This window comes from Hibiscus syriacus, unplaced genomic scaffold, assembly GCF_006381635.1.
Source record: "Hibiscus syriacus cultivar Baekdansim isolate YM2019G1 unplaced genomic scaffold, ASM638163v2 tig00112428_pilon, whole genome shotgun sequence".
NCBI lineage: Eukaryota > Viridiplantae > Streptophyta > Magnoliopsida > Malvales > Malvaceae > Hibiscus > Hibiscus syriacus.
This window is the reverse complement of record NW_024063329.1, coordinates 374338-399116: the sequence shown is the minus strand read 5'-3', so window position 1 is coordinate 399116 and position 24779 is coordinate 374338. Positions and strand designations below refer to the sequence as shown.

At 35.0% G+C, this 24779-nt stretch overlaps 4 protein-coding genes across 5 annotated transcripts; 1 reads left to right on the top strand and 3 right to left on the bottom strand.

Annotated features, from left to right (window-relative positions):
* The first annotated feature begins 973 nt into the window (after positions 1-973).
* Positions 974-3058, top strand: LOC120179522 (BTB/POZ domain-containing protein At3g19850-like). Its single transcript, XM_039185100.1, has 3 exons — positions 974-1238; positions 1336-2469; positions 2543-3058. The coding sequence occupies exons 1-3, from the start codon at positions 1176-1178 to the stop codon at positions 2993-2995; spliced, it is 1650 nt and encodes a 549-aa protein (XP_039041031.1). The 5' UTR covers positions 974-1175; the 3' UTR covers positions 2996-3058.
* Positions 3059-4705: 1647 nt separating this feature from the next.
* On the bottom strand, positions 4706-10394 carry LOC120179485. Its single transcript, XM_039185067.1, has 12 exons — positions 9830-10394; positions 9203-9319; positions 8893-9085; positions 8592-8758; positions 8296-8470; positions 7751-7812; positions 7161-7242; positions 6260-6317; positions 6055-6179; positions 5712-5795; positions 5541-5611; positions 4706-5049 (listed from the first exon to the last, which is right to left on the bottom strand). The coding sequence occupies exons 1-12, from the start codon at positions 10279-10281 to the stop codon at positions 4914-4916; spliced, it is 1722 nt and encodes a 573-aa protein (XP_039040998.1). The 5' UTR covers positions 10282-10394; the 3' UTR covers positions 4706-4913.
* A 3496-nt stretch (positions 10395-13890) lies between these two features.
* LOC120179511 lies at positions 13891-14747 on the bottom strand. Its single transcript, XM_039185087.1, has 2 exons — positions 14642-14747; positions 13891-14489 (listed from the first exon to the last, which is right to left on the bottom strand). The coding sequence occupies exons 1-2, from the start codon at positions 14745-14747 to the stop codon at positions 13891-13893; spliced, it is 705 nt and encodes a 234-aa protein (XP_039041018.1).
* Positions 14748-16047: 1300 nt separating this feature from the next.
* Positions 16048-24115, bottom strand: LOC120179482 (pre-mRNA-processing protein 40C-like). Of its 2 annotated transcripts, none has more exons than XM_039185063.1 (15): positions 23948-24115; positions 23580-23744; positions 22470-23082; positions 22187-22350; positions 21668-21705; positions 20972-21050; positions 19330-19791; positions 19129-19212; positions 18643-18783; positions 18423-18529; positions 17728-17851; positions 17359-17502; positions 17100-17246; positions 16722-16844; positions 16048-16558 (listed from the first exon to the last, which is right to left on the bottom strand). In XM_039185063.1, exons 2-15 carry the CDS (start codon positions 23688-23690, stop codon positions 16238-16240), a joined length of 2658 nt encoding a protein of 885 aa, XP_039040994.1. In that variant the 5' UTR covers positions 23691-23744; positions 23948-24115; the 3' UTR covers positions 16048-16237. The 2 variants fall into 2 exon arrangements, with proteins under 2 accessions (XP_039040994.1, XP_039040993.1); XM_039185062.1 differs by having other exon boundaries at positions 23977-24115.
* Between the last annotated feature and the right edge of the window lie 664 nt (positions 24116-24779).

Below are 24779 nucleotides of genomic sequence, written 5' to 3'. Positions count from 1 at the left end.
GGGAACCTTCACCCGAGGTCCGACCCAACCAAAACAAGATTTCACCTGACCCGATATATAACTTAGAAACCCGACCCGACCCAAAATAATAATAAAAAATATATTTTTATTCAATAAAAAAGTGACTTAATTGAAAAAAATTATATATAGAGGGGTATCATTATAATTATTCTTAAATATATAAGGTAAAATTATATATATATTTTGGGTCGGGTCGGGTCAGGTATTTTTCACCCTAAATCCGACCCGACCCGAATATCACACTTAAAAAAAACTCGATCCGACCCGACTTGGATTTTTTTTTAAAAAAATCCAACCCGATCGGGTTGGGTCGGAACCCGTCGGGTTCGGGTCCCATGTCCATTCCTATATATAAAAAAAATTAGCTAACCATATTTCCATATGTAATGAGGTAAGGGGAGGTAGGGTTGTTGGCTACCCTCAACGCCAGATTGAGAGCAACTTTCGTGGAAAACCTCCGTTATGAATTGCCCTCAGTGGGACTCGATCCCATGACCACAAGGTTAAGAGTCTTGCGCTGTACCAATTGAGCTAGACAGGCAATTCTATCCATTCCTATATATAAGAGATAATTATATTATTATTTTCACTCTAAAAAGATTTGACACCAACTCGAATTTAAAAAACATGATCATATAAGATTGGATTATAATAAAATTAAATTATCAATAAAAATATTTAAATTATACGAGAGTTTAGAATTTTTAAAATAAAACCGTTTCTAGTACCCTCTCTCTCTGTATATATTTTGTATGCATGCATGAAGGGCCTTGAAAACATCCTCTCTCTGTCTCTATATATATATATATATTGTATGCATGCATGAAGGGCTTTGAAGGTTTTGTCTTTAACCTAATAGTATAGTAGGATTCTTTTTGGCAAAGTTATGCATAAGGTCGACAAGATGATTGATTAATATATATTGGCAGCGCACCTCCCGGAGCATGTTTGGCAATATGGCTTAAACACTGCTGGTTTTACCCGTACCTAAATGGCTCAATAATTAAAGCTTGGAGCTTTAGGCTATGGCTGCTCTCTCTTATATATAAACACATCCACATACCAACAAAACCCTTCTTTTATTTTGGTTTCTTTGATACGTTCAATGCAAAGGTAAAGCCTGAAAAGAAAAAGATAGCAATTTAGCAATAGCAATGACTCGGTTCATCAATCTTCAAATCGTCATTAATGATGAACAAAGTTTCTTTCTTCATGAGGTAAATTCTTTTGTTTATTGTATTTCTTTTTCATTTATGTATGTAGAAGTAGAACAACTGTTTGTGAATATGTTTGTTTGGAAATTTCTTTCCCCAGAATATTATGTCAGCTTTCTCAGGAAGGTTGAAGAAGATCATTAGAAAACAAAAGAGAAAACCCCAGATTGAGGATTCCATTATAGAGCTCAATGATTTCCCTGGTGGACCAGATGGATTTGAGCAAGTTTCAAGGTTCTGTTACAATCATGGAAGAGCTAAAATCACAGTTTCCAATGTGTCTCTTCTTTATTGCTGTGCATTTTTCCTTGGCATGACAGAGAAAGCCTCAACCAACAATCTCTTGAAACAAACAGAAAAGTTCCTGGAGGGGATGTTTTATTGGTCCTGGGGTGATATAATTATGTCCCTAAGGAGCTGTGAACCATTCTTTTCATATGCAGATTCATATGGTCTAATCCAAAAGCTGATCTTTGCACTTTTAGCAAAGATTGCTCAGAATTCAGATACGAACTTCATAGCTTCTTCTTCTTCATCATCTTCACCAGTGACGAGTTTTGGCTTCAGATTCTCTTCAACATCAAAAGCCTCACCTGATCCAGCCAGTCCATGTACTAAATCAGGCAAGGATTGGTGGTTTGATGAATTGACAAATTTAGGTCCAAAGATCATTGAGAAAATCATTAGGAATTTGGGTGCTTATGGGGACCAAAACAACAGCTTCACACTCACAAGGTTCATTCTCCATTACCTCAAAAGCAGACCCCAAGGTTCTTCCTCAAGCTCTAAATACGAATACAGTGGCCTGGCTGACACAGCTGTTCATGGGGTTATTTTAGTGGGGAAAACCAAATTTTCTTGCGGGAAACTTTTCTGGGTTTTGAGACTTGTTTCTGGTTTCAACCTCAGCAAAGACTATAGGGCTGGTTTGGAGAGATTGATCGGTGAGAATCTTGATGAAGCAACTGTGGATGACTTGTTGGTATCAGGACATAACAGGGGTGTTTATGATGTCAACCTTGTAATAAGATTGATTAGAGTGTTTGTCAATGGTGAAGAGGTGGATTCACAGAAGATGAAAAAGCTTGGAAGATTGATAGATAAGTACTTGAGAGAAATATCTCCAGACCAGAACCTCAACATCTCTAAGTTCCTTGCAGTTGCTGAGAGTTTACCAGATTCTTCAAGAGATTGCTTTGATGGAGTCTATAGAGCCATTGATTTCTATCTTCAGGTGACCATTTCAACATCTCTAATTTCCTTTGATTTATGTTAAATTTGCTAATCGAGTAAATTGGCCATTGCAGTCCCATCCAACCCTTTCATTTGAGGACAGATCAAAGCTATGCAGATGTCTAAACTATGAAAAGCTCTCATTTGAAGCAAGCAAAGAACTAGCCAAAAATCCCAGAATCCCACCAAATGTTTCAGTCCAAGCACTCATTTCACAGCAATCTAAAGTGCCACAGAATGGATTTTTGTATCAGAGAACTCCCAATGGCAGCCATGGCAAGAACTCACATGGCCATATGGTGTTGTTCAATGACAATACCATGGATTCATCATCATTATCATCATCATCAGAGAGCTTTTCAGAAGGGACTGAAGATATGAAACTCAATTTGCAGAAGATGCAATGTAGGGTGGTGGAGTTGGAGAAAGCATGTAAAGAAATGAAGGGACAGATGTCAAAGTTGGTAAGGCATAACACTGGCATTAGTACCCCTTTCTACAATGGAACTTTGCCAAGATTTTGCTGAAATTTGTTTGTACAAAAAGGGGGCTGGTTCTTGCAAAATTGGAGCAAAGGGGATTCACCTTTTTTTCTTTTTTAATTTTTGGTTTGAGAAAATGTATGGTAACTTTGAAAAGTACATAATATTACATTGCTATTGTATTTTTATCTTTAAATATATTTTTTCTTCATTTTATTTAGACAAGTTTTCCTTTTTGTTATATTATTAAATTATAAATTATTCAACTCAATAATCTCTCCATTAAATTATAAATTATTCAATTTAATACAAATAACAAAATATTAAATTAAATAAACTTTTGAAAGTATTGAATCTACAAAATATATTAATACAAAATCAAATTGCACCATTAACCAAAGAAAAATACAAATCTTGACAAGAAAGTAGTTCTTAAACAAATTGAGAGAAGAAAAGAAAAAACAAATGCAGTGTTTATATATAATAAACACTTTTAGGGATAAAGTAAGATTTAGTCCTTGAATCTTATTTTACACATTAGTCCTGAACTATTTTTTTTTGGGTAATTTTGATAAATGTGACACTCTTAAATTTGATCACTTGTTATAATCTCAGAATCTCATATAATCAAGTGACTAGATATGAGAAATTTATCATTTAATATAAACAAAAAAAAAGTTTGATGCTCGAATTAAAATATATATTAAGTTGAAGAACTAAAAATTAATTTATTCAAAGTTTTATAGTGTAACATTAATTAATTCACTAAAATGTATAAAATTATACATTATCGATACATTATATATATATGGGTTACGATTCACTTATATTGTATAAATTTTTATTAGTTTTAATCTTTTTAGGACTATTGGATTGATAAAAATCAAATGCTGAGATTAACTCCTTGTTTCTTTTTCTAATGATCCTAAAATGTAAAACTAAACTAGTTTTACACATTATAATTGGATATTATCCCATATATATATATATATATATGAATCAAGTAACGTCGGCGGTAAATGAATTGTTATTATTCATTGAGTTTCCGGGTTCGAGTACAAAAAATGTTACGAGTGTGAGTGTTCAATGTCAAATTTGTTAAAAGTTATCTCAGAACATATATTGTTTTGTACTTACCTGAGATTAACTAAATATATATATATATATAATAATTAAAAAGAAAAAAAAGGAGATTGTGGGGGAAAAGGCCAAGAGTGTAAGGTGTGTATTCCAAACCGACTTGGATGTGTCATTGTATTTTCCAGCCAAGAAGTTCATGTGATTAAATATAATAATCCCAACTGGATTATATCTGCTGCTCCCGTGATTGTTTTTAATAATTTTGAAACCAAATATTCAAGTCTATTGTATCATATACTATTAATTAATATTATCAATTATTAATTGATTTGTTGAACGTATGAAATTACTTCAATGGTTGAAGAGAAGGTTTTTTTTCTTTAGAACTTAGATGAAAAAGACAGAATAATTTAGGCTTGTAGGACCATTTCACCTAAAGAACACCATCTGCACCATCTTTTTCCAACATTAAACAAACAACATTTTGCTTGTGTAAAGTGGTTTGGTTGTTTTAATAATCGGCTCAACTGCCAACAACAGTGATTGATTCCTTCGTCGTTCGAATTTTCCAAAAAATAAACAAACGATCATGAACGTATTCGAGAAAATAGAGGCAAACATGCAAAAACACACAAGCTGGTCGTATAATACATGTATTCCGTAGTTCCTTTGTCGCTAAGCAGAGTTTCTTACACGATACTGGGAGTGAAATACCCAACTTTTCCCGGATAAATAAACGACATTCAAATACAACAGCAGCATAGTAAAAGGAAACCAAAGAGAAGCAAATTGCATATCTATGGTAGCCGGACGAGTTCCCTATTCCTCTTGGTATTTTGAGGGTTCTTTTAATGACGTGAGTAAAAGGTAATTACATCTATGACTATGAGCTACTGTTCTGAATCGGTTGCGAAGGAAATCTATCTTCTTCCGTGGTGGATTGAGGGTTGGTCATCTTACAAAGAGATCGATATTGTAGACGAACATTCTCACCGGTTCCGATGATCTTAAGCAAATACCTGCAAGAATTTCATGAAAACCATGGGAACTTTCACCACTAATATCTAAAGCTCCCATCCTCTCTCTGATGTGCTAACATGTCTAATTCGGTTATTTTTTATTTTGCGGCGGGGAGGGAGGAGGAACAAAAGTTGACTCGATATAAATGAAATGAATGCATTGTGAGAGAAACATTCTTCCTATAATAGATGAGAGTGAAGGAAATAAAATTTTAAATATCGTATACGTTCCCCTACTTGAGGTTCTGAAAACAACGGTAATGCATGTCAACCATAGAACATTATGATGCTACTAATTGAGGGATTAGCCTACTTTTTATTTTATTGCCATTGTTGTCTCTAAGAGGCTTGATTTTAATATCTTATAAATCTAGAGTTACATTTGGTTTTCTACGTTTACATTAGGATTTAGCATCTTAATTTGTATTTTTCCTTATCCGATTAGGTTTCGTGCATTGGTAACAGTAAGATCTCGGAACAATCCAACTCACCAGCCATTGAGACATTGGGATGTAATAATGGCTTCCTTTCCAACAAACTTTTCTGGTGTTCTCCTGTTTCCCTTTACGATCAGTATACACTCCGTGTCAAATTTCAATCTAACTTTTATGGCGGGAAAACCATAATCAATAGTTGGCAATAAAGAGATGGCAAAATGTAACCTTAATTAACACCTTCTCGTTCTCCGAAAATGGATATTGCACACCCCTATGCAACCCGTTGTTAGCACCAAAATCTCCATTATCCTACAGAAAAGCATTTGACAAGCGTCAAATATGAAGTTGAAAACAATGCTGTAGCGATTTACCTTTGGAAAGTTTGATTCTAAAAGCATTAGAAATAACCAGATTTCAAGAAGCAACATTGCTGAACTTAGTAAATTCTAGCAATATTTTTTGCCCATGTGGAATCTATCCCTTCCCATTAGCATTTGCAAACGAGCTGAGAGTTTATGCATGCCGAACAGAAGTTTGAAAGGACTGTGTCAAGAAATTTGGAGTATACCCTGCTCGATCTCTTTGATAAATCGATTTGGTCACCCATTTCCTTTCGTCGTTTACGGAGAGCTGCATTATGGAATAGCCTTCGATTATCCTCTTGCTTCACAGCTGCGGCAGCAGCTCTTAGAGCTGAGCGACAAAAGGGAGAAAAATGGTTCAAGAGGAGGAAGAAAAGGATGGAGAAAATATTTGAATCTATCAGATCATACCAATATTAGGGATCAATGATCCAGAGTCTATGTCTGCACCGCAAAGCGTACATCTTGACTGTGATGCAAACAACAATTGTGGTTATGGTTCTTGTCTCTTCCCATCTAAGGTAATAAATCCATTGTAAACAAAAGAAAACAACAGGAAAATGATAGATGTACGATAACCAAAAAACAGCCTATATATGCCACAAAATGACATCTCCTTTCCTTCAAATTAGCAGACCTCTTGGCATGTCAGATTTATATTTTAACTCCTTTAATATTTATATTAGTTTGCAGATTGCCTGATTAGAACTTGACACCATTTTTTGCAATAAAAGAATAAAAAAGGAATTTAACCCCACTAACTAAAGTAGACTTTGAAGATGATTCAAAAATGCGTAAGGTGATCAAAATATTTTGATTTTACCAACAGATTAAATGAAGGTGCACCTCCATGTTTAAGAAAACCAAAATTATTTATCTAACTTGTATCTTAAGAATTCTATCCATAAAAAACACAGCAGCTTTAGACACGTTGAAAATATTTTGGCCTAAAAAGGTTTTAGTTTTTCCCTCAAAAAGAATTGCAAGTGCCTCCTAGCATGTCGAGAGAGCTAAATTTCTAATTAATAGGTGTGGCCTTCGTCTACCTCTCATTTGCTCTCTTTTCGAAGGACATGAAGAGTTGTTAGAGATAGTGTTGGCCACAGAGAAAGCTCTCAGAAAAGAGAGATGCTGGTGTTACTTTATTATTAAATAATCTATTGAACATCAAATTAGTAACTCACCCTGCATTTAAACAATGATTCACCTCTAAATCCCAAGAAAGATGAGAACAGTCATTTTAATGCAGAACCCATGCAGCCTGAAAACAGAGTAGCATTTCCATTTTTGTTAATTGCAATATTATTCTTACCATATCAAGGACCCTCCTCAGCATGAGACCACCAAATGAATGTCCACAAGAAACAACCATAGCATCTTCAAGGAAAGCACCACTAAGCATCAAGGCAAAACCAACAAAATAAATCAGCAGAGAAATGGTACATGTGTAAAGAGAAATGTATTTCTATATCCATGGTACATGTTAGTTTCTTTCTAGTTTTATGCAAATACCTTAGCTCATTGTATTTCAGGAAGGCTTAAAACAGATAGCGCATCCTAGGAAAGGTGGATGCAGTGCCAATTAAGCACAAAATGAGAAAAGCAATTTAAGGTCTATAATACATGAGGGAGAATAGCCTGGAAAAGTCCTATAAAAAGATTTGTGTTACTGGAAGATGCTGCAGTTCAAAGGTGTAAGGAAAGACTAGGGGAAACAGGGGTCGGAACTTTCAACAATGACTTAGTTATGGTGATTCACTCACAAGTCACAATATGATTATAAGCAATTTTATTGATACTAAGACATGCTAGGGATGCATTTCAATCAAAACTTAAAAAGAGGTAACAAAATAGCTTAACCGACGGAAAGGGAAAAAGGAGAGTGAAACTGAGACAACTTACGACAAGGGGTCTGAGAGAACACTTCTTAACGAAGGCTGCTTATTCAAATTGTTTTGAGCTCCCTGGGAATCCACAATTCATGATAAGGTTTTCTAACAAAAATTGAGCTTAAATACGAAAATCAAAATGCAATATGCAAGCAACAAAAATAAAGTAGGTTCGTTAAAAAAGGGGAAATCATGTGCGACAAATAAAATGTTTCCAAGAAACTGGGGATCAAATAAAAAAAGTAAACAATACCACTTTCAAATTTTCAATCAACCACCAGGCCCACATGTGTTGAAACTTTTCACAATAAAAAGTAAACAAAGACAGATATTGATTTCCTAAGTAAGAAGAGAAGCAACTCAACATGGTACAGCATAATTTTATACACAAAATCAGCTTTCAAATTCTCCAAAGGACTATTTAAACACCTTAAAATCAGTTAAAACAATAAAAATACTTATATCTGATAGAGAGTTATTCACCATCACTTGTTTTTTCCTATATTCTGCTTTTGCACCTGATAATCATTGCATGAAATGCAACAAGTCTGCACTTACACATGTATTATCAGAACGATTGCACCCTACATCTTCTTCTGCAGAGAGTTCATCCATAAACTGGCTAACGGATATTGGTACACAGCTTTGTGGAATTACATGACCAGCAGCTGCAACTGGAGAGCAATCCAATATAGCATTGCCTTGTGGCATGAGCCTAAATGCAAGTGATGTCCTGATAACAAGTGCTGCAAAGGGTTACTCACTTGAGTCGAGAAGTACAAGTTAACTAACTTTGCTACCACAGTAGAAGCAGCAAAGCATGAACAAAACATGAGTACATGACTACAAGTTACCTGCCACTATTATTAATGCCTGATATGTACTCAGGAGCAGCTCTATAGGAGGCAGCAGGACGAAGACCAGCAGTGGCATGGCTAAGTGCCTTGCCAGTAATAAGTAAAATATCCCCAGGAGCTAATCCAGCATCTGCTAGGTACCAACGACCGTTGGGGTCACAAACCTAAGACAGAAAATATTTAACAGATATGCCCCAAAAGGATCATGCATACATGTGCATGAAAAAATACTTGATTATGAAAATCCCTATGTCAAAGAACCATTTTTTCTTCTGTCAAGAGAGAAAAATAAAGAGACCTGTAGACCAGCACCATCTGAAGAAATCAATGTCAATAACCCCTTCTCAACTTCAGCAGTTGTTCCCAGCTTCCCTCCTCCAAGAGCCCCCTTTCCATTTTGCAAAGATATGTGAGAGTATGTTGCAACAAGCACTGATGAAGACACCTCGTTAGCAGGTAATGGAGTATCGTCAAGTAGATGATTGAACACGCTGTATAAGTATAATACATAATTTGCATTTTAGTATCAAAACCAATGCCTTAGGCAGAAAGTAAAATTAAGCAAATTAATGAATATAATAATTCATCATCAACATCACCATCCTTACTCGCTTTGTAAACGCAGGTGCCTTGCTATTGCAGATAAAGCAACACGAGCTGCCTTCCCCATGCACCTAAATATATCAGCCATGCATGGTGGAGACGAGTCACAATCTTCCAAAGCTCTACCACAAGAAGCCAATGATTTGTCACCAATTGTCCAAAAAGTAATTATATATTTATATGTATAAACTATTGCGTCAGTTAAGAGATTATAACTTACAAGATTCTTCATATGGAAAAAAGGTACAACTATTGTGTCAAAAAATATTTAAGTGAAAAGGTCCACAACAAAACTACTTCTAGTTATTACTAACAATGCTGCAAAATTGCATAGCAACTAGGGAAGACATAGAAGATTAACATAAATAATTTTTTTTTAAATCAATATGTGTTCTTCATATAGTATTCTTGGTTTTCAAATATTTTGATAAGCAATCTGACTCATGGTGAATGCTGTTTCAATAATTAACGAGCTTTAGCAATAAGCTCAATTGCCAGACCTGAAGAATTATTGTTATACGGAGCAAAGAGACAAACTTTAGCTAGTTTAAACACTGAAAGTAATTTTGAACAGAAAAAGCAATATATATATATTTTTTTCCAATAGAGCAGACAGAAGAAAACACACATACCTTCCAGCCCTATACATATAAACCCCACGGCTTCCTTTTCCAACAGTATTTACCCTACTCCTAAAGTACAACCGCGCGGCTTCCAGCGCGCAACGCATCAATGCAGCATCCTCGTTCCCAAACTCAATCACCACCGCATTATGCCGCATCAAAGAACCGGAAAAAGTGTCTACGGCCCTCACATAGGAAGCAGATGGGGCACCATCATAGGGAGAAATATCTGATAGCCTAACCCTGGCGAGTGGAAGTTGGGTAGTCCCCATGTTTACGAGAGGCTCACCGGAAGGATGCGCGGCGGAGATCGGAACAGCGAAATGCTCGAGGGGCTGACGCGGGCGGAGAGGCAGAGGGGATTGCGTGGGAGTTGGTGTAGGGGATCTAAGTGAAGCGTCGGAAGCAGGTGGTGGAGGATTCGGCGGTGACGCCTGCTGCATCATCATCATCGCTACCATTAATCATTTCTGAAAGAGAAAAATAAAAGGGGTGAGGGTTTGAAATTAGGGTTTTAGATGAATCATTTTTTGAGCATTTTTGTGCTTTAATTGAACTGCTACTTTGGCTTTGGAGTTTCGTTTAAAAGGATCATCAATAAATACATAAGTTTATACATTTTGGGCAAAATTGTTGAATTTGAAGGTTCATATTTACTTTCATTAAAGTTGCTTTGTTATAGATTAAGATACTTAAACTACTCATAATCAAGGATTAATATTTGATTCGAAATCGATTAATTTTGATTTTTTAATTTATTTATTAATTTAGATCCTAGTCGGGTTGATCTCTTGAAAGATGATGTCGAATTGAATTCAAGTTTAAAGTGAAAAATATTCGATCGAAAAATAAAAATATCATTGATCTTTTATATATTTATAGATAATTGTTATAATATTTTCTCTATACTTTCCAATTAAGTTCCTATTTTACCTAAGAAAAAAATTACAATATATATATATAAGATAGCTTTTACTTTAAAAATCGAGTCAGTTTTGAATTGGATAGAACTGTTATTAACTTAAGTTAAATCAAATAACGAGTAAAATATTATACTTCAATTGAATTCGAATGAGCTAAAAAATTGATGATTATTTAAATTTTTTAAAATTTATAAAATGATCATTAAATTTATCGAACTGTTATATGATTACTAAACTTGAATTCATAATTCCAAAAATAACCCCAATGTTTACCAAAATGATCACTTTGGCCCCTATTATTTTTTGCGGAACATTTTGACTTCCAACGTTTCACTTTGAAGCAAAAAACTCCCTATACATATGAGAAACTTTAGTTAACATACGATTAACACTCTAAAATATGAGCTTTTTAAACCTAAAATAAAACATTGATGACTAAATTGCTTCAAAAAAAAAAAGAATAATGGACAAAATGATTATTCTATCAAATGTTAGAGACTTTTTTATCCTAAATGAAACGTTGATGGATAAAATGCTCCAAAAAATATAATAGAAGGCAAGATGACCATTTTTATAAACGTTGTGGCCTAATTTAGACGTTATGCCTTATTTAATTAAACTAAGAATTCAAGTTTTTTTTATATAAATCTAAGGTAAATACCCGGCAATATTTATTCAAAGATGAGTATGAACTTCTTAAAATTGAATACCTACACATTGACATTCTTGTTGCTCGAACTTGAGTCTTCAAAAAATAACATTATCTCCTTCACCACGGAAGCTACTCGATTCGTGCTAAGAATTCAAGTTTAATTACTTAATTGGCTCGGACTTTAAAGTCAAATTCAAGTATTTAGCTAGGGGAAAAAACTTGAATACCAAATTGAATCTTGAAAAGAAGTTTGGAAACCAAAACTGTATATTTACGAGTACAATTGCTGTGGAAAATTCCAACGAACTCAGTTTTAGTTTAGGAGGGAAAGGCAACGGTGTTGATTAATTGAGTGGGGGAAGAGAAGATCATTGGCTCACACGCTATCCTAAACCCAACCCACATTTCTCTAACAAAAACAATCTCAATGGCTCTATCTCTCTCTAGTTTAAATTCATTAGATTTCTCCTTCTCAACCATCTTCACTGTTTCAAGTTCTTCACTTTCACTCTCTTCTTCCCTTTAAAGCTTTGGGAATTTCGTAAATTTTTACGGGGTACTATGACAAGCTTTGTGTCGCCTCGTTGTTGTAATTTGTCGGTTGGGGTTTCGGAACACGTTTGCAGCAGCGGGGGAAGGTTTCACAATTCTCCAAGACTGAGATGTTGCGGTTCGTGTTTTCATATCGGTGGGATGAGTTTTTTCCAGGGCCAGGGTCAGGGTTTTGCTCCTTGTACGCCGAGGCGAAGTCGTCGGAAATGTGGTCCGATCTTTTCCGGCGCCGTGGACGAAGGTGGCGCTGAATCGGATGATGGTGAGGATGGAAATAAATGTTAAACCATAACTCACACTCCCCATGAATGTTGTAAAGACCTAACTTGGATATAATATCGTCGAAAATGATTCTTAAAAGTATCTTGGTCAAAATATCGGCTAATTGATCTTTTGAAGAGACATAATTGAGTCTTACGGTTTCACCATTCACCTTTTATGCAACGAAGTGTTTGTCTATCTTTACATGCTTAATTTTGTCATATTGTATCAGATTTTTAACAATGTTTATAACCGACTTGTTATTGCTTTGAAATTTAAAGTGGGTTTTGTCGCTAACTCTTAACTCAGTTAAGAGTTGTTGTAACTAAATGCCTTCACAAATTCCAAGTGTCATTGTCCGATATTTTGTTTCTGCACTACTTCTAGAAACTATGACATGCTTCTTGCTTCTCTAAGTCATCAAATTTCCCTAAACAATCGAACAATAATTGATTGTTGATCTCCTATCTGTTAACTCTCCAGCTCAACTTGAATCTGAGAAGATCTTGATTGTTCTATCTTCATGTTTTCTGAAAATTAACCCATGACCCAATGTCATCTTCAAATACCTTAAAATACGATATACTGCTTCCAAATGTTTTTCTCTAAGATCATTCATGTACTGACTCACAATACTCACAGAGAAGGCTATGTCTGGTCTTGTAAGTGACAAGTAGATGAGCTTGCCCACTAACATTTGATATTGTTCTTTGTTTACTGGACTTCCATTTTCCTTTAACTTTAGATTTGCTTCCATGAGAGTTTCTGAAGGCTTGTAATCTGTAAATCCAATTTCAGAAAGCAAGTTCATAATATACTTTCTCTGATTTATGACAATCCATTCTTTTTGATCTTGCCACTTTCATGCCCAAAAAATACCTCAAGGTTCCTAAGTCATTGGTTTCAAATTCTCTTGCTAGCAATGTCTTCAAATTTTCGATTTCTCTGAAGTCATCATCAGTGATGATGATGTCATCAACGTAGACAATTAAGATTGTCCTTTTATTGTTTGAACTGGTCTTCACAAACAAAATATGATCAGATTGACATTGCTTATAGTTGTCTTGTAAGAGTACCTTCGTGAATCTATCGAACCAGGCACGAGGGGATTATTTTAGTCCATATAATGACTTCGATAACTTGCATACCTGCTGATTTTTCGATTTCATCTGCACACCTGGTGGAATTTGCATATAAACCTCCTCTTGAAGATTGCCATTGAGGAATGTATTTTTGACATCAAGTTGACGGTCCAATCCTTATTAACTGCTAAGGATAAAAGTACTCTTACAGTGTCGAGTTTTGCAACTGGAGCAAAATTTTCTTGATAGTCTACTCCCTGAGTTTAAGTAAACCATTTTGCCACAAGTTTGACCTTATACCGTTCAATGTTGCCATATGCCTTGTATTTGACTATGAAGACCCATTTGCAACCAACTGTTTTTTTTTTTTTTTAGGAAGATAACAAATAGTCCAGGTTTTGTTGTTTTCAAGATCTGAAAGTTCTTCTTCTACTGCCTTCTTTCATTCGGGAATTTTTTGAGTTTCTCCTATGATCTCTGGAATGCGGATGCTGTCAAGTTTGACTGTAAATGACTTGGACATTAGTTTACCGTAAGCAACAAATTTATTGATAGGATGAGTTGTACACCTTACTCCCTTTCTTCTCTGCAACAGAATTCTCAATCATCAGTACAGGCTTCCCATATGAATCCACAACCGGTCACCGGGTATGAATCACTCTCCCAATTCACGAACTTCTGCATCCCATCATCCTTCTTGGCATGATTCATATCGACCCGTTTTGTATCTGGCTCTTCGAAAGGAACCATCCTTTGATCTGGAACTTCAACAACCACCTTAGAAGACGACTGTCTCCCGTAACCAACATTACCCTCTTTTCTTGATCCCACCCCTTGGCCAGCCAGCCCTGCCTTTGGCCGATTCGCAGTAGGACTAGCTATCCATTTCTGGGCATCATCCCATTTAGATGGAGCTGGCTTAGAGAATGGACCAAGGGGAACCCTTTGCGGCTCCCGTTCGGTCTTCTGAAACTCAAAGATTGATGAGGACACACTCATGTTGTCATGTCCACTGTCATAATCTAAACCATGATGATCCTCGATGAACTGGTTCTGCGTCGTGCATAAAGAATGATCCTTTGATCTTCTGTTGCCACCATTCTGCAAAGCAGCCATGGAATCTGCTGTTGTAGAAGTGGAACATTCTGGAAGAACACTCACCACATCTACATCTCTGCAACTATCAGAACAACTTTTCCCTGCACAAAAAAGAAAATTAAAAATAAAAATCAACAGTCTCTACTCTCTTTCCACTCTCTTCAACTTTTTTTGTGTGGTTGAATCTATTTTCATATGAATCAAATGAAAAAATAAATAAATAAACAATAAATAAAATAAAATTGAAAAATACCTGAATCATCATCAAGGTGAGAAAGTTGAGATCTTAAATCTATTGAAGATTCAGCTTGTTCTTCTTCATGTTGTTGCTTTCTCTTTTTTTCTACTCCTAATAGCATAGTCCTTAGCTTAGCCGGGGAAAATCCACCTCCGCTCTACGCATTTTCACAAACAAATATTTGAATTTCCTTTTCTTCAGTTACAAATGGATTAGAGCAAAAGATCAGCAAATGTGTAAATTTGAAAAATGAAATCGAAATCTCCTCTTTCTTTCTAGCTCGCTTTCTCACTTCACCAAAAATAACAAAGAAACAAAGCATTGAACGAAGAAAAAGCTGTAAAAAAGGGGGAGATTTGCGAGAAGAATACGTACCTGAGGCTTTTGTATTCTCTCGTAATCCATGAAAATGATGACCGATTTCCTTTCAATCTAACAGTCCAAAAACAAAAATACGAAAAAAGATGCTAAATTCACTGAACTGACAGCATTGCAGCTATTATTATTACTACCACCGTGCTTGTTGCTTGAGAGACGAAGAACTATACAGTGAAGGCAATGAAGTTTGTGAGATGTTTCTCTTTCACCCCTATAAACTGACAAATCTCAGAAATAATTAATATGCTTTGAGTTTCGATTTGTGAAATTTGGATGCCATGGACAGGGGGTTAGAGGAAGAAAGTCACAGAAATTATAATTTTTTTAAATATCCATAAATGCTTTATCATTTTCGCGTAAACCGTAAAAATGGTAATAACTATAAAATATTATTTTATTAAGTATTTTTATTATTAAAAATTATAAAATATTTCTTTAAATATAAAATGTTATTTTGTTAAATCCTCCGATTTTTGGTTATTCAACTATTTTATATTTTAAAATCATAATTTTTTTGTTAAAAAATTAACCGTTGTCTAAGTTGAACGTTAATATGATGACTAAAATATAATAATCATTTGAGATTTTGGGATCAAATTTTATCATATCATAATCAACTAGTTAACGTTTAGTTAAAAATACCGTCAATTTTTCAATGAAAAAGAATAAACTTAGAATATAATAAATAATCGAGTGATCATTTTATATTCAATAGTATCTAAACTATTAATTTTGATATATTTTAATACTTAAACTTATAATTTTTTCAAAATCATATCTAAAGTTTAATTTTTATTTCATTTTAATACCCCATTTAAAAGCTTAAAGTTGAGTTTTGAAAAAAATTGAAAGTTTAAATACTAAAATAAACAAAAACTGATAGTTTAAATATTAAACGCGTTAAGCTTTAAACGACGCGATACTAAAATGAAACAAAACTTACACGTTAGGTATGATTTTCAAAAAATTAAAAATTTTAGTACTAAAACAGACCAAATGACCAAAAAAGCTACATCTCAAGCATCTCAAACAAATTCCGATTACAGAAATTGTAACAATATTAGAACTCAATGGATTGATTACATGATAAATATATGGGTGAATTTCTTTAACCCGTTTTACTTCAGCATGGGGGAAACTAACTAAACCAGACCCTAACTCATATATATATATATATATATATATATATCAGCAAATTCTACAAATTCCTAGTTTTCCCCCCAAGAAACCAAGCTATCTACGTTCATGGACTTTCCTGGCACCTGATGAGTATCTTCTAAAATCACCACCAGAGCTTCTGCCTTTAGCATCTGTGTGCTTCCCTTCCTCTTGATCAGTCGCTGATTTTTGCTTCCGCAACATATCCTCGGCGTGTCGGCGCCATAGTACTTCCCTCTCTTTTCTTGGCATTTTGTTATACCTGGGATCTGGCTTCAGAAGACGTTTGGCCGTTGACCATGAATCGAGGACTGTTTTACCACCTTCTGTCTCTTGAGCAGCTGCATCTTGAGTTATGACTTCGGATAATAGAGCTCTGAAGTCATTCGAGCATCTCTACAGGAGGCCGAATCAAAGGGTTATGTCGGGAACGGTTGTTTAAAAGAAGTTCAACGATATGCACAATAAATCCCTTAAAAATTACAATTTCCCATCCTTTCGTTTCTTCAACTCGTAAATGAACAGTTTCTTTATTGATAATAGCGTGGTTGTAGATTACCTCAAACAGCATTTTTATGTGTTCACGGAAGAGTTTCTCCATATCAGATGAATCTAAATCAGGGTTCGCTGCACGTCCCTGAGGATCCTTTTCCAACTTAGACCTCGATTCAGTCCAAGATGCCTAGAAAGATTAATAAAAGAAAGGCATCAACTGTTTACAGATTCCAAATGAACCAACAAAAGCAAGCATTTAAGAATTTTGACCTTAATTTGACGTTGAATGATTCGGGACTTTATCCAAGTTATAAAACAAGGAAACAAAGCAAGTGAGATTTCCACAAAACATATGGTCATACAAAGTAAATATTAATAAATTCAAAACAACAGTTGATTTCGTATTGTATCATCTGAAAATTTGTTAGAGAAAAAAACATACCTGGGGATCTTTAATTGTTTCCACAAGCAAAGCTTGAAAAGATGAAACTGCTTCCTTCCTGCGAACTTTAAGCCGCACCCTTTTCATTTCTTGTTCTTCTCTCTCTTTCCTTTTTCGCAACTCTCTCTCTCTTTCCTTCAGTTTATCCTGTTGCGGAACAGGACAAACTTACTTATAATACTAGTTTGATTATGCCATAAAAGATAGAGGGGAGAGGGGAGAGGGGAGAGGGAGAGGGAGAGGGGGAGAGAAATTATACCTCCTCCTCTTTTCTCACTTTCTCCTTTCGCTCTGCTTTCTCGTCCATAGCTTTGAGTTCAGTTATGTACTCGTTAAACAAAACCTCTCGATCCTCATGCTTAACAGATTTGTACCTTGGATCATTCCTCAAGTTATCTTTCACCTGAAAAAAAAGGTAAGAAAATGGGTCATATTTTCCATCATATTTATTAAAGATGATAAGAACCAGTTCTCTTTATCTTTTACATGCTTGCAGACTCGTAAACGTGAGCAACCCAAGGAAGATGCAAAAGATATGCAAGATGCCTAAATGTTCAGGAACATACTCTCTCCATAAGGTAAGAAAAAAAAACCACTAACCAAATGTCCAAATTTAAATTGCACATACCCTGGACCAACGGGAATTAACATTGATATCTCCTTTCTCTTTAAGCATGGCCTTAAAACTAGAAGAAGAAGCAGCACGTATGGCTCGAGCCTTGTCTTCAGCTGCTCTCTTCAAAAGAAGAACCCTGAGACAGAAGCAGAAACATTTCTTAACCAGTTCGAGAAAAGGACAAGAAAAATTCAGGCATTAACCATTCAAACCAAAAGAGATATAAGCCTAAAGGACACACCCAAATTGAATCTTAGAATCTGGTCTCTAGCCTACTACCTGCTTACAAACGCTGCTTTCAATGTTATTATTAGAACATCTCCGTCTAGAGTCAACCGAACAAGTTCAACATAAATTTACACAAGTATTGGAATCAAAACATACCACATGCGATTATAATCGCACAACACATGTTGCACAGAGAGATCAACACAACAAATTGGATATAAGCAACAGATATAACCAAGACATTTATCTTACTTCAAAACAAAATGAAGGCACAACGGAAAAGAAAGAAAATAATATGCTGTAAAAGTCTATAAAAGAAACCAAAAAATTGAAGCTAATAGTAGAGAAGAAAGGTTAAAAGCTTTTCAATGATGTCTAAGAGGAATAGTCACGTAGCTCTTTCACATTACTGCCGACCTTCTGCATAAAGCACAAACACTAAATAAAAATAATGATTGAGTCTATCCTAGTAATGTTACCTTTCATTTAATAAAAGTTCCCGATCCTTACGGTCCAAAGCCTCAAATCGTGGATCACTTCCCCATTTTCTTTTGAAAGACTGATAATTGGTGTTGTGATCAATATCCTTTAGAATAAAAAAATATCAGGTTGTAAAAATCTACAGTTTGGCAGTTTCAAAGCAATATTTTCAACATATGCAACAAAAAATGACACTGAGTTTTGGACAATTTAAGAAACCTCTGATGCTTCATCCAGCAACTTCTTAAATCCTTCTATTGCAGTCTTCTGAGCTGCTCGTTTTTCTCTGCGTTCCTCCTCAGCTCGTGTCTTAACATAGTGTTCAAATAAGGATCTCCTAGCAGAATGACTTGGAATAGACTGCAACAGGATGCACTTTTAGAAATTAAAACTCAACAATATGACTTCATATTGAAGTACATCAAAGAGGAAAAGTAAATTTGTTACCAACTAAAAGAGCATGCAACAAAGAGAAGGCACATCTTAATTATTAACTGCAAAATAAGATCCCTTCATTTCATCATTCGCATATGTAAGCGATCATTTTGTCATAATTAAGAATGACATATAGTTCAACGGCTAGTAGTATTCCTTTTTCTCATTCAACAAGATTCATAATGATAACTGGTCAATGAATTCCAAAAGCAGGTAAGTTCCCTATAACTAACAAGAGAATATAATAGATAATCTTTAGCCTCAACAAACCTTAAAACGTGGATCAAACATTATCTTTGGGAGTTCCTTTTCCCATTTTGAGAATGGTGCGACCCCCAGTTCTTTGAGCATTTCCTGTGAATTTCACTTGCATGATAAACAATTCACTCCAGCTACAATATTGGATGGCAGTAATAAAACCAAGGATAACCAAATTTGAGAATACACAACAAAATATGGCACAATAGATACCTTAAATTGCATGATACACTCTTCCTTGGAAGGCCCAGCGTCTGCGACCTCAGAATCTGAAGAGGAATCCGATATGTTACCATCCCCATTGTCATCTTTTACCTTATCTTTGTTGTTCTCGCTCTGCAAGCCCTTAACATCAACTGCTTTTGAGCCATTTAAATCATTTGCTGCTGTTACAGGCATGACAGGAACAGTTGAGGAAGAAGGAACTCCAGAATCTTGCAACTTCTTCTTAATTAAATCCAGTGCAGATGAAGAACCAGGCACCACTGATGTTCTTAAAGGCATGGCATCAGGGCCACCTCTGTTAACAGCAGGAGCACTCAAACTTACTGGCGTAGATCCTTTTTCCGCCACTACATCAGTAGTTGATACCGGTGCTGCACGCTCCTTCGATACTTCACTATCTTGTTTCTTTCTCAACTCTGTAACTTCACAGGGTATCTGCCAGCTACTAATCTGATGGATAAAAACACAATGAGAAGTGGGAACATATCAATAACTAGGAAATAAGTTCAATGAGCATAACAGTTTTAGCAATGTCCATTATTTGTTTCCTTAAAATTCACTAAAATCCTAAAAGGTGATTAATAAAACTAGGCTCATAAGGATGAAGATAATGTAAAACCTGGGAAACACATCATCAAAAGCAACATGGAGGTAAAAGGAATACAGCACATAAACATCATTATCTGCTAATTTGAAAATGCACAAGGCTTGATGAATGTGGCAGTTTAGACATAAGTCAACTCCATTAGGCATTGGTTATTATGTTTCGTCTGCAAACAGCAAAGCATTTTACTGTTAAAGCAATTAATGACTAATCCGTATATAGATCCTCTTATTAAAGGCAAGGAACTGGCATTTCTTTCATATTACATTTATAGAAGAAATTTGAATAAATAAAAAAGGTTCCCAAAAAATTGTCAATTTTGATTGCACATTTCACTTTACTATTTAACGTTTAGGAACAGCACAATATTCTTCCCAATTGTGGCCATATACCAGCAACACTTTTACAGAGCATTTCACAGCAACTATAGCTTGGCTATATAGCCCTGGATCTTCTGTTTCCCAAATTTTAGAACAATCACAATCCGTGTTGCAGCAGCTTTTTAATTCTTAAGGTCCGACCACTGCAAATCAAAATTCCAGACGAAAATCTTTCATTTATAACCATAACCATAAATTCCTTATCCATGTTGATCGGACTCTTCATTTTTCATTAAGTACCCATACCCGACTCTTGGATATGAGGATAAGACCTCCAAGGATTTTTCTAATATATGGAAAACTTAGAAAAGTCTAACCATACCTGTGTCCAACAGTTACACCCGAGTACAAGTAACACAGTCCTTATAGTTCCACTTCTAACCCACTAAATTCCAGACACAACTCATTCATATCCTATAAACGAATGTGTTTAGCACCGACTTAAGAGTACACAAAAAAAGAACACATGCTAGAGATGTGAATTAGACTGGACACACTACCTTGGAGTAAAAACAATTCACATATATATGGCAGAAGAGCATGTCATTGTTCTATTAACAGGAAAAAAATTAACACTAAAAATTCAATTAAACAAGCCCATTGGAGTAAAACAGGCTAGAGATGTGAATTAGACTGGACACACTACCTTGGTTTTGCTGTTGTAGTAATATTTTTTGCCATCATTTGTGGTAACTAGTGCCCAATCCGTTCCTGCCAATTGCTCCCTATAAAAAAAGAGACATGACATTTAAGATGAAATTTTACCAAGAACGACAATTTCTCCAGACACTAAAATGATATCCAACACACAAAGGGTTGACTGCAATATAGCATATTAAATAACTAAATGATATTTTAAACAATAATACCCAATTTTAAAATACTGATTAATAATATTACAAAAGAATTCAAGAAAAACATAATATTCTCTTAAATTTCAAAAGAATACTAAAAATAAAATGTAACTCATTCTTAGGGAATACTTTAAACAATTGCTAGTAAAATAAGAAAATTTTAAATGTAACTTTTCTACTTCCTATTTTACAGTTACTTTTAGGTATATTTAAAAAAAATTATAGTTACTTATTATATCTCCAAATTTACAGTTATTTTTAGAGAATACTTGCAAAATATCCAACAATAGAATAGTAAATAAATGAATATTTTGAAGTTTATTAAGTATTTTGCATTTTTATGGTGTTCTGAAAATAATTGAGAGCTCATTCCCCCCCTAAAAACCAAGTAATTAACAGTATATTTCATTCAGCAATGTCAATATTACAGTTCTGACTGATGAGATAGGCCACATAGCAACTTGTGGATGTGAAAGTAAATAACTTACACGGAAACTGGAGTTGGCTGCACAGTAACTTGATCAGGCTGCACAGACAAGTGAAAGAAAAAAGTTGGCATCGCATTAATTTGAATTAGCATCTGAGAAGCCACCAGAAAACACATATGCCAGAGAAAATTGATCATAGAAAATTTTATATACACAAAAACCACAGAAACTGATTTTCGACTTTAATATAGCTACTAGTGGAGAGCCAGAAATAATATCATATATACTCCACAAGTAAACACAAATGCGAATATGCAAATCTTTATAGTTTTATATCAACTTAAACAATGTGGAATTTTCGGATTAATTTAAAAAGCATAATATGATTAACGTTCGATACTCCAACATTTTCTGGGTTTTTATTGTATATGAAATTTCATATAGCATCCATTAAAGAAAGCTAATCGGCCAATATTTGGGGAAATTTGTTGAAAACCGTATCAGTCAATTAAAATGCCTACAATAAAAAAAATGGTTCACCCCAACAAAGTTACTAATAGAAAACATATCCACATGTACCTCCCCTTTAAATCCAGCAGGTTTTTCATAAGTCGACTCTCCTGTTAATGCATTATAGTAGTAAACAACCCCAGTGTCAGTCTTGTGGGCGGTCCAGACATCAGATTGTTCACTGAAAACAGTTTCAGCTTTGGTGCCAACATCATGGACAAGTTTCCTATTATCTGCAGAACCCCATGAAATACGAATGAAGAAAAAATTAACTTCATGATACACTAATGAAGGTTAAACAGCTCTTACATTGTTAGTTGATCAGTAATCTAGCATGAAAACCCAGACGTACCAATTCCTTGTGGTAATCCTGTCTGTATTGCCGATGGTTGGTTAGCAAGAGCAGCAGTAGATGGTGCAAATGGACTCATTCCCAGAAGTCTAACACCAGGAGGTTGAGAATCAGATGATGGTGCAGGATGAGGCATACCACCTGATGTTGGAGGAAAGGGTCCGGGATAAATACTAGGGTAAGACACAAACGGAGGCCTGGAAAAGCCACCCATTAGAGGATGCTGCATCCAAAATCCATGTGGGGAAGAAACCATAGGAGGTAAGGATGTATAGGGAGGGTATGCTTGTTGTTGGACAGCTGGATTTAATGAAACGGGAGCACTGGGTCCAGGAACTGCAGGAGAGGGAGAATCAGCAGCAGCCGAGGCAGTAATCATCTGGATAGATGGTACTAACCCAGGGTGTGCTGGTGCTCCTGGAGTTCCTGAAGATCCACTAGACATGGGGAAAGATGAAGTGGCGGGTATCCGTGAAGTTATAGGAGCAAAACTGGGAGTGGTAGATGCATTCATTGTAATATCTGAAGAGTTATGGACCAGCAATTGGCCAGGCTGAGAAACAGTTGACATAGATGATACAGTAGCAGCTTGTGTACCAGTGGCTGGTGTATCCTGCAATCAGCCAAAAAGTTCAACTAGTAAGACAGTGGCATGCAAAAAACTCCATATCAAATCCATTCTGTAGATGCATAAGCAATTGCTAGACGTCATTTTGCAAGCAGTGAAGTACTAAATTGAGAATGGGATTGAAAGAGATTGCACAGAATTCAAAGGCTGAACAGGAACCATGTTAGGAAGTACTGCCCTAATCAACTACGGCTATAACTGCATTCAGACTCCATTCAATGAAATCCGATGACAACAAACAGAGCCTAAAATTGAGGCATACTGTTTAATTCCTACATATTTAAAAATCCGCAAAATTTTATGTCCCATCCTCCATTCGAAAATATTCTTGACACAGCAAAGCTTCCTAAATATTGCTACAAACAACCCAAACTTGCGGAAAATCCTACTAGTTGTAGGTCAAAAAGTAATGAGCATTGAAATTTTTGAAAACTCGAGCCGACAAAGTGAAATTACAACTCAGTGCTTTATCATTGTCTTACAGATTTAGAGGGTTGATTTTGTGCATTCTGAACCAACTGAGGATTTGGAGAAAAGGAAAAGCTACCAGAACTCGACATGGTTCCCTGCGGCACTGGTACAGGAGGCTGCATTATCGATGAAAAAAACTGAATGAAGAATTTGAACGATGATACAAGCAATGATACCTGGAGGAGGAAATATAGGAACGGGATCAAATACCGTAAAAGTGTATAAAATAAACAAAATCGAACTAAAAAAAACTCTATCGACAGTCAATCAAGAAATCAGAATCACTAGATTGCGTGGTTATTCACCATTTTTTTCCTTTGGAACAATCAGTTTGAACATTGATTAAAAAAATTACGGGTGTTTCAAGTAAATAACTTACCTTACAGGATTCTGGGACTACCGAGAAACCTTCATCGGAATCCGTCTTGGTAGCAAAACAAGGAGGAATAGAGACGATGCCTTTAGTCAAGGTCCGAATGGAGTATTAGGGTTAGGGTCTGGGGCTTTGGGCTTTTGGAACTAAACAACAAGAAACGAAAAGAAAAAGTGTAAATTATAATTTTAGTACCTAAACTTTCACTTTTAATACGTTTTGGTAATTAAACTTTCATTTATTTCAAAATAGTACCTAAGGTTTAGTTTTTATTTCATTTTAGTATAGTTTAAAATTTAACGTTAAGTTTTGAAAAAGATTAAAAGTTTAGATACTAAAATAGACCAAAATTGATATTTTAGGTACTGAATGCGTTAGGTTTTTAATTATGAGGTACTAAAATGAAATAAAAATTAAACATTAGGTATAATTTTAATTACTAAAATATACCAAAATTAATAATTTAAATACTAAATGTGTAGTTTACCCAAAGGGAAGGGATATTAAAGCACTCGCCGTTGTATCTTGCTTTAACATTAGTAGGAATTTTATGTTGCTCGTATTTATTAATTTTATTTATTATTAATTTTATTTGTTATCATCTTAATTTTTTTTTGGATCTTTGAATTAGATTTAGACATATGAATAATTTTTTTATGTGACTCGCCTTTGAAAATAAAAATACGAATATTTCTATAATCTATGGTGCTTGAACCTAAAATCTATAAGAATAACAATAATTCATTTAATCGTTGAAATATATTGATTTGTGTTTTTTTTATTTTCATATGTGAACTTTTATCATAATTCTAAATATTTTTTAAAATAAAATTAGTAA